The sequence below is a fragment of the Hoplias malabaricus genome, chromosome 12 (assembly GCF_029633855.1).
Source record: "Hoplias malabaricus isolate fHopMal1 chromosome 12, fHopMal1.hap1, whole genome shotgun sequence".
Taxonomy (NCBI): Eukaryota; Metazoa; Chordata; class Actinopteri; order Characiformes; family Erythrinidae; genus Hoplias; species Hoplias malabaricus.
This window is the reverse complement of record NC_089811.1, coordinates 4,566,192-4,575,006: the sequence shown is the minus strand read 5'-3', so window position 1 is coordinate 4,575,006 and position 8,815 is coordinate 4,566,192. Positions and strand designations below refer to the sequence as shown.

At 42.4% G+C, this 8,815-nt stretch overlaps 1 protein-coding gene across 1 annotated transcript; it reads right to left on the bottom strand.

Annotated features, from left to right (window-relative positions):
* Positions 1 to 502: 502 nt before the first annotated feature.
* Positions 503 to 7,896, bottom strand: frzb (frizzled related protein). The gene is given in 7 exon segments (XM_066641091.1): positions 503 to 674; positions 1,689 to 1,893; positions 2,655 to 2,678; positions 2,681 to 2,719; positions 4,264 to 4,320; positions 4,614 to 4,649; positions 6,608 to 7,896. Coding segments are annotated over 7 exon segments (951 nt in total). The 5' UTR covers positions 7,062 to 7,896; the 3' UTR covers positions 503 to 538.
* Positions 7,897 to 8,815: the final 919 nt, after the last annotated feature.

Here is an 8,815-nt window from a genome sequence, read left to right as displayed (position 1 = left end):
TTATATCCACCCCCACCCCACCCCACCACACACACACACACACACAGAGCTGTAAAACGGCACTATCTGGAGTGATGGAGCTCCCTCTGAGATGCATCGGTGCAGAACAACCCTGATCTCACAGCAGTGTTTTAGCGTCTAGTGTAAATCCTTCTCAGAAGATCAGAGTGGGACAGACCCCTGATTAAACCCTTCATTTCAGATGCAAAACTGGATTAGACCAGTCGAAAAGTGTGATTTTAACTGCTTCATCCAGAGTCTGACTGTCTACCCTCATCTCTGTCCATCCGGCCCCAACACAACCTCAGCTGCAGTGGACCTCAGCTGCGGAAGAACCCTAGAAGGCTCTGAAATCACCATCACATCAATAAAAACATGTTGCTTAAATATAATTATTTTTTAAAAAAAAACCTAAGTGTTATTCCAGCTTTATAACATCTTAGTGCCCTTTAGAGTTAGTGTTTGTTCATTTGTGAATAATGTGATAATGCAGATGGTCATCTCTTCACATAAAGATATAACATGGTAAACAAGCGTCTTAGTCCTCCATTACACAGCAGACTGAGGCTCTGAAAGACACTGGTCCATTCACAAACCCAGTCTGTGGTACCTTCACTTTGGTTCCTAACCGATCCTTCCACTTCTGTGCAATGGAGCCATCGATGAGCAGCAATCTGCAAAAGAGCCACAATAATAATAATAATAATAATAGTAAGTAATACCGTAATTGTTACTAATAACGAGTTTACAACCTGTTTGTACAAATTCTGAATGTGATATTGACCTGCGCTAATTGTATTATGTAACTGTCATAGCCTTCCATTTCTGGAAAGTCTGGTGTTTCATAAAATGCAGTAGAAACAATCATTTGTGAGGTATTCATTCTCCTGCAGCTTAATTTAATAAAAATATTCACAAAGAACAGATGTCCAGTGTTGTGTTTATAAAATACAGATTGTATAAATACATTTGGAATCTGACGCCAGCAAAACATTCATAAAAATTAGCCACAGAGGCAAAATAGCAGCGGAATCGTTTATAAAAGATTCAGTTCCTTTGTTTGGAATCATTTCACTGTGAGCAATAGAATATAAAAATGTGTTAAAAGGGCATCCACCAAAGACCACTTAGGGCCGAATATCTACAGCGTACTCAGGAACCCAGAGAGATCTCAGTCTGTGTAGGGCAAGGCTGACCTTCGAGCCTCAGATGGCACTTCATAAGACGCCGTCGTGCTGATGTATTGCCATGTCAGGGAATTACACCATGGAGCTTTGAGCAGCTGAAGATATAAATCCACTAGCAATACTCTCCTCCGTTCACAAACATTTAAAGAGTGTCAGTAAATAGAAAAGTGCAACAGCGGGAAACCCACATCTGTCCCAATTTTTTTGGAGTGTGTTATAGTTAATTTTACGAAATACAATCGAGTTTGTCGGTTGAAAACACTAGGTTTAGGCTTAACCTGTGAAAGGGGAGGCTGACACTTTGATTTCACTGTGTTTTAATAATTTGAAATCAAACACAGAACAAAAAGGAGCACGTATTAAGTCAATGAACCCGATGAGAGTATGAACCTTGCCTTGATTTAGTCTTAGAACCGATCTCAGGGACTCAGGGCTCACCGTGTAGCACTCCCTCGTCCCTGTGGAACTGTTTTTATTGAAGCGGTCTGAGGAGGACGTTACCTGGAGCGCTCCTCGTTCTCGTAGCCCATGATGAGGTATTCCTCGTTGAGGTTGAGAGGGGGGCAGAAGCAGCTGGAGCTGTAGTGCAGAGTGACCGTTTCCCGGGGAATGTTCACCAGAGACGACCTTCAGCACGTCCTTCACTTCACCACGGCGCTGATGTCATGGTTACGGTGCCTTACCTCCTTCACTTTTGCGCGGATCACTGGGGGGTCAATGAAATATCAGAATCTGATATTAATTACGAATAAACTATTAGGAATTATTCCGGATACATTATGAATTCGTTTGTATAGTGTAAAGTGTCTCAGTAGGTCTTCTCTCTCTGTATACGGCGGAAAGCACCATTTGGAGCATTTTAGACAATAAAGGACCTCCAGATGTTGAAAAGCACGAACTGAGATGAGGATGTGCTCTACTCCTGCTTCATTGGTGGGTATTATTGACATGTTGTTGCTGTTGATGTAACTGACTCTAAATTTGCGATAGCGCTAACTGCATGAAAGTAAACCCTGAGCGAACGCGCTACAAAACTAAACGACTCCAGAGTTTCTGAGGTAATTCAAACAGTGAATAAAAACTTACAGACAACATACTGTTCCACCTTAAAAAACACAGAGCTCCTGAACGTAAACAAACCAGAGAAACGTTTCCCCACAATCGTAGACATCTTCTTTAAAACAACACTAGGTAAGAATTTGGGTTTGTGCTCCTGGACCTAGTGTAATTGCTTTTTACAGCACTGGCATGAAATCAGTGGGAGGGTTAGAAGAAGAAGGGGGTGGTTCCTACCCTCCTCCAACAGTAACATAGCACTGCAGAATCTGCAGTGCTGAGTCCGAAGTAGCAATGACAGAGGCTCTATTCTCCATATTACAGCTCAGTAGAGCAATCACAATGATTTTGAAGCTGTAATTTTAAGGTTAGAAAATGGCTTAGCGTTCTTTAAGTGATAGGAAGACGTACCGTAGTTATAATTGTTCTTTATGAGGTTTTCTGAGCCGCTTTCACAGACTTGCACTTGCAGTGATCTGAAAACACAGAGAACACACGCAGACATGTTACGACTTATCTATAAACAGACTGAAATACTAACTTACAGCTTACATCAAGTCCACACCGAGGGGTTCATTAGAGCAAATTTATTGGTGAATGTGCTCCAGGGAAATGTTACTGTGACCCTCTAAAATCGTGGTGGTAAAATTATATCCCGGACGACTGAGAAGAAATACAGGGCACGCCCCACACACTCACTACAAGCACTACATTTCCCATAATGCCCCTGTGTCTTTCCAAAAGCTCTGCTTTGCTATGTAACGGGCATTTGTAAATATTTCAGAGTAAATCAGTCACACAACAGACGAGGCACGGATGGATCGGAGCTAAAGGATTTGGTTGTAGAGGCTTATAACTGTGTAAACTCCCTAGGTTCTGACACAGTCGCTGGCCACAGAAAATAATGTGAAGAGCAGGTAACACCACCCAAAATTAACTTCTCAAGATCATGCTCGAATCGATCAACTCTAGACCATGTTTTAAATTAGGAATCTAATTACACACACGTCTCACACCTCAGTGAACCTCAGTGAGCTAACTGCATGAAAGTAAACCCTGAGCGAATGCGCTACAAAACTAAACGACTCCAGTTACAAATGAGTTTCTGAGGTAATTCAAACAGTGAATAAAAACTTACAGACAAGTTACACTTGCTCTGCTCTGTGCTCTGTGTACGTCAGAGGAAAGTGGATGCAGTTTTGGCAGAAATTTATACAGTTCCTGTTTGTATTTGTACAAGAAAATGCACATGAAAAAAAAAGGAATGCAATGAATGCACATTTATTTAGTGCTGATTTATTCTTCATTTCTCATCCATCGCTGAATATCCCCCGGTTAATGATAAGTGCTTAACAGAGTGGTGCAGCAGTGCCCCTCTAACTCTGTGTGTGCCCCAGTACAAGAAGGTAGTCTAGAAACACCCCGGGTGTTCATCAGTCCACAGCAGAACTGATCTCTCTCTCTCACTGTTTATCTGTAATGTGAAAGAGAATGTGAATTATACACAGCTAGGCCCCGCTTGCTTTTGTAAGTGAAAACTAATAGTGTTCACTTTCTCAGCGCAGTGTCAGGGACGGTCACTGCTCATTCGCTGAATTTGGGGGCGTGTGATGTGTTTTCTCTGTGGAGGATGTATTAGAAAGTCTTACAAAATGAGGACCAGTGGAGTGAACTATATACTGAATTAAATACTGTCCAATTAAAAACATGCACGTCCATGTTTGTGGCTTTTGAACACGATGAACGGACCAATAGAAACGCATCAAAATTACACTGAATAAAATCTCTTTAAACACGTCCATTAACACAGCTCTAAAGACCCTCATAACCTGAGGTTATAAACGACTGTGTACTCTTTATAACTCCTCTTTCATACCTCTCTATACATGTGTATAAACAACAAAAACATCAAATCCCTGTGTTTAAATGGAGAGAAGCACTGTGTGTGTGTGTGTGTCTGTGTGTGTGTGTGTGTGTGTGTGGGGGGGAAGGAATGAGAAATAGAAGTTGTGTAAAATACCACTGTCTCCTTTACAGTTTCCGTTGTTGGAGTCCATGGGGAAGTCTGGGTTCGCCTCTGTAACAGAGGAGAAGTGAGTTTAGGGTTTCACCCAAAAGTATTCGGACCACCACCACCACCACTACCCCCCCCCCCCAACCCCTCCTCAGGACCTGGTCAGTCCAGACCTGAGCGGCTCAGGGGCGAGATCATCTTACACTTTCTGAGTCTTATGATCATGTTTGTGCCCTAATTACGGCAAATTCAGCCCCAGCCCACGTTCCCTTTAAAAGTACTACTTTACTTCTCTTTGCCCTTTGGTCACGCCACAGCAGGGCGACAGATACAGGAGAAAAACAGCAGGGTCTTACCAGGGTTGCATTTAGAAGGGTCTTGATTGTAGGCGTCTTTAAGAGAGAAATATCAACTTTTAAACACCACAGTCTGAGTTGTATTTGAATGATAATTAAACGAATAAATGTATTAAATTTACTAATACCAACCTGTTAGAGACAATGTACATAAGCAGCATAAAATTAGTAAAATAATATGTATTAAAATTAATAATAAATCTGCAACAGCTACAATTGTTACTACTGCAACTAGTGATGATATTATACAAACTAAAAAGCACATACATAATTACATACAATACATAAACAAAGATCTACTGCCACTAATCCAACATTTAAACTGCTCTCAGTGGTGTATAAAGGTATAGTCACGCCCGGCCAAATCACCACTACAGCCGTGGTCTGCTGAACACACGCATGAAAACACTTCAGCACATTTTAACACGCGCTCTTCGTTTGTGAATTAAACACGTTCAGATTAAAATAAATATGTAAAATAATGGCACATTTATAAGTAAAACACACACACACACACACACACAGCACAGAAGCCTCCCGCTGTAATTAATATATATATATATGCCACATTAAAGTGTGTTCTCTTCAGGGAACGTAAACACTCCACACAGACTGTAGAGCAGGGCACACACACTTCTGCACACAACAGTACACAATAGCAGCTAAACACTAGAGTTAACACCACTGCTGAAACTAACACTAATAAAGATTAGTTTAATACATCTAATACAACAACGAGTACTAGTCAGGCCAGGGACAACAACTAATAACACTAACACCCTGACCCTGATAATAATAACTAATATTACTAATAACTAAGCAGTAACTACTACTGCTATGACCATTGATACAGTAATAAAACTACTACTACTAATAATAATACTGGTAGTAGTAGTAATAATATTATTCCTACTACCTATTACTATTATCAGCACTAGTACTATTATGACAATTGCTACTACTAGCATTATTACTATCACTACCATTAATATCAGTACTACTACTATTACTACTACTACTACTAACAGCACTGTTACTATTGCTACAAACAGTATTACTACTAGTACTATTGCTATTACTACTACTACTACTACTAAGAATACTGTTACTATTACTATCAACAGTACTATTACTATTAATGGTAGTACTATTAATACCGCTAACAACAATACTATTATTAATACTACTAAAAGTAGTGCTACTATTACTAATACCAACAGTACTATTACTACTAACAACACTATTACTAAAAGTACTATTACTACTACTAATAATGGTACTATTACTACTACTACTACTACTACTACTAAGCGTACTATTACTACTTAAAGTACTATTACTAATCCTACTAGCCGTACTATTACTACTAACAGTACTTTTTCAAATATTATTATTACTACTAACAGTACTATTCCTACTACTAAGAGTGTGTGATACCGATCGTGCTACTACCACTTGTTTTTACTCTACTGAGAACGTTGCTATTTCTGTTATAATTAGTGTGTGTGTATTATACTGTGACTAACATTTCATCACTTTCCAAAGAAAAACATGTATCTCCAAATTATTATATTTATATAAAAAGAAAAATACATTGTTTGCTTTCAATGGAAGTCTATGTAAAAAGATTTAATCCCAAGTAAAATTGGAACATTTCTATTGGTCCATTCAACATGAACTTTTCACACAGTGTGAAGAACAACTGCTGTGTTTAAAGGATGCAGTAAATTAAACATCCTCAAAAATAGAAAGGCACGTTTTTCTTTGGAAAGCAACAATTTATGGCTCACCACGGCTATTAATATTAATAATATGAATATGAATAAGAATGCTACTACAACTAAATTAGTTATGAGAATGGTAGTGCTATAGCTACAAGTACGGCTCCTATAACTGCTGCTACAAATAATAATTCACTTGTAATAATAATAATAATAATAATAATATATCCTCTTTTTCTCCTGTGTCCTTCATTTAATTATTTTTTTTTTTACCTGGTCCCTCGGCTTTGACGATGGCCTCGGGGGAGATGCAGACGCCCCGGTCGTACACGGGCAGCTCCTCGCAGGCGAGGCTCTCGGGCCAGGTGTGGTTATAGCGCTTCATGACGGGCTCGCAGCCGCACTTGGCGCGCTCGCACACGGCCTTGCAGGGCTTGATGGGGTCGTGCTGGAAGTCGATGGTGCAGATGGGCGCGTACATGGCGCAGAGGAAGAAGAGCAGGTCCGCGCTACAGCGCGTACCCAGCAGCCCCTCGAACTGCTCGATGGCGAGCACGGCGTTGGCCTGAGTGCTGTGGTGCAGGTGGTTGGGCATCTTCGTCATGTTCCAGGGCATGGAGCGGCACATGGGGATGCGCACGGGCTCGCAGGAGGCGGCGGAGGCGCCCCCCAGGTACTGCGCGCCCACCAGCGCCAGCGCGCACAGGAGACGGGCGGGAGAGAACATGCTGGGGACCACCTTCTGTTCCAGGGGGAGATAGTCCGGGGGGTCGATCAGACGACTGTCTAAGAGAGGCTTTGCGGTATTTAACCCTTTCTGTCCCTGTGGAGAGAGAAGCGATCCTGGAGACCACTGAGCAGAGAGATCTAGTCAAGCCCTCTCCGTCCTGGGGGTCTGGGAGCAGATATAAAAAGGGGCTTTCTCAGAATACATGTATTAACGTATCATAATTCAGCCCCCGCTTCCTTTCCCTGGAGGACAAGCAATGCTGGTGATCAGGCACAGTGAGAGATAGAGAGAGGGCTGTGCCAAAAGCACTGTCCTTTCTCGCGCCAGGACAAAAACAAACAGTCCTGGAGATCAAAGAGCAGATCAAAGCGTTTTAAAGTAACCTTCCCGAACTACAAAGACCTCCCCAGATATATAATCAGCCCCTCTTCGTGTCTTTTCCAATCCCCCTTGGTTCGCCAGAAGCAGACCTGATGCGAGAGAGCGAGTGTCCCCTGGTAAAAGTGGTCTCTGAGTGTTACGCGCACCCTCTCCAAGCTCTGTGATTGCAGCCGCGTTTCCCTTCCTCTTCTGTCTTTTAAAAAACACAGAACACACCCCTCACCCTCTCACACGGTCCCAGGGCGCGTGCCTCCGGGTACTACGCGCATGGAGACGCAAGAAAAGGACACCCAAAAAGACACGGTCCACCTTCACGGTGCGTCACAACCCTCCCTCGCTTCTCACCCAAAAGCAACAGCCTCGACCCCTACCTCGACCACGCCGTGACGCAAACGGCCCCGTGGCGCCCCCCCACCTCTCGCTGTCTCTGATCACTCCGTGAGCGCGCTCCTCTCCGCTGGTGCGCGCCGAGTAAAGTGAGATCACCGCGCGTTCCACCTCCGGCAGTAAATGGAGGAGTGACGGAGGAGTGGAGAAGGGGAGGGGGACGGGGGACGTTTTAGTGCGGGGTGGTGGTCCAGAGGTTGACTGACTTGACTCTTTTTTTTTTTTTTGCTAGTCCACCTTAAATGGTGCTGTATTTACATTCTGACGCATTGTAGGCAACAATCTATAACTACATCATTTAAGGTGGAATGGAGACACCAGAATGTGCTGGTTTTTTTTTTTTGCTTTTTCTTTTATTCATTCATTCACTGTAACTGCTTCATCCTTATCCTGAGCCTATACCAGTGCACCACACTCACCCAGTCACTCAACACCCACTCAATTAATTTCACCCACTCACAGTCACTATTCACTCACACCTGTGGACAGTTTTGGTGCCAGCAAGACACTAGCACCTCTGGGTAGTTTCCCCACATCTCTCTCTCTCTCTCTCTCTCTCACACACACACACACACACTCATAGAGCCAGCTTTAATTCAATGGGATGTTTAGGTGGGTAGAAGACTGAAATAATCACACAGGAATTTATATAAAATAAGTTTTAATGAAAAACTGAGATCTTCATATATATATATATATATATATAAAAATAAACTCCAGTGAGTTGGTCTATAATCCCACTTAAATGTTCACCTCAGTGAGGCAGAGGTTATTACTGACTTCCCTACACACTTTTAATGTGAAATAATTTCCCTCGTCTCCACAATGGAACACAGTTCTTATGAGATCCTAATGAGGTCTGTGACCTGCTTTTGTCAAAACACCACCAGGATCAAACCCCACAGCAGTGTTCTCCCCCTGTGTAAACAAGCCCTGTTCAGAACGCCTGCTTTCAGCACCAGTTCCTTTAAATGATGAGCCGC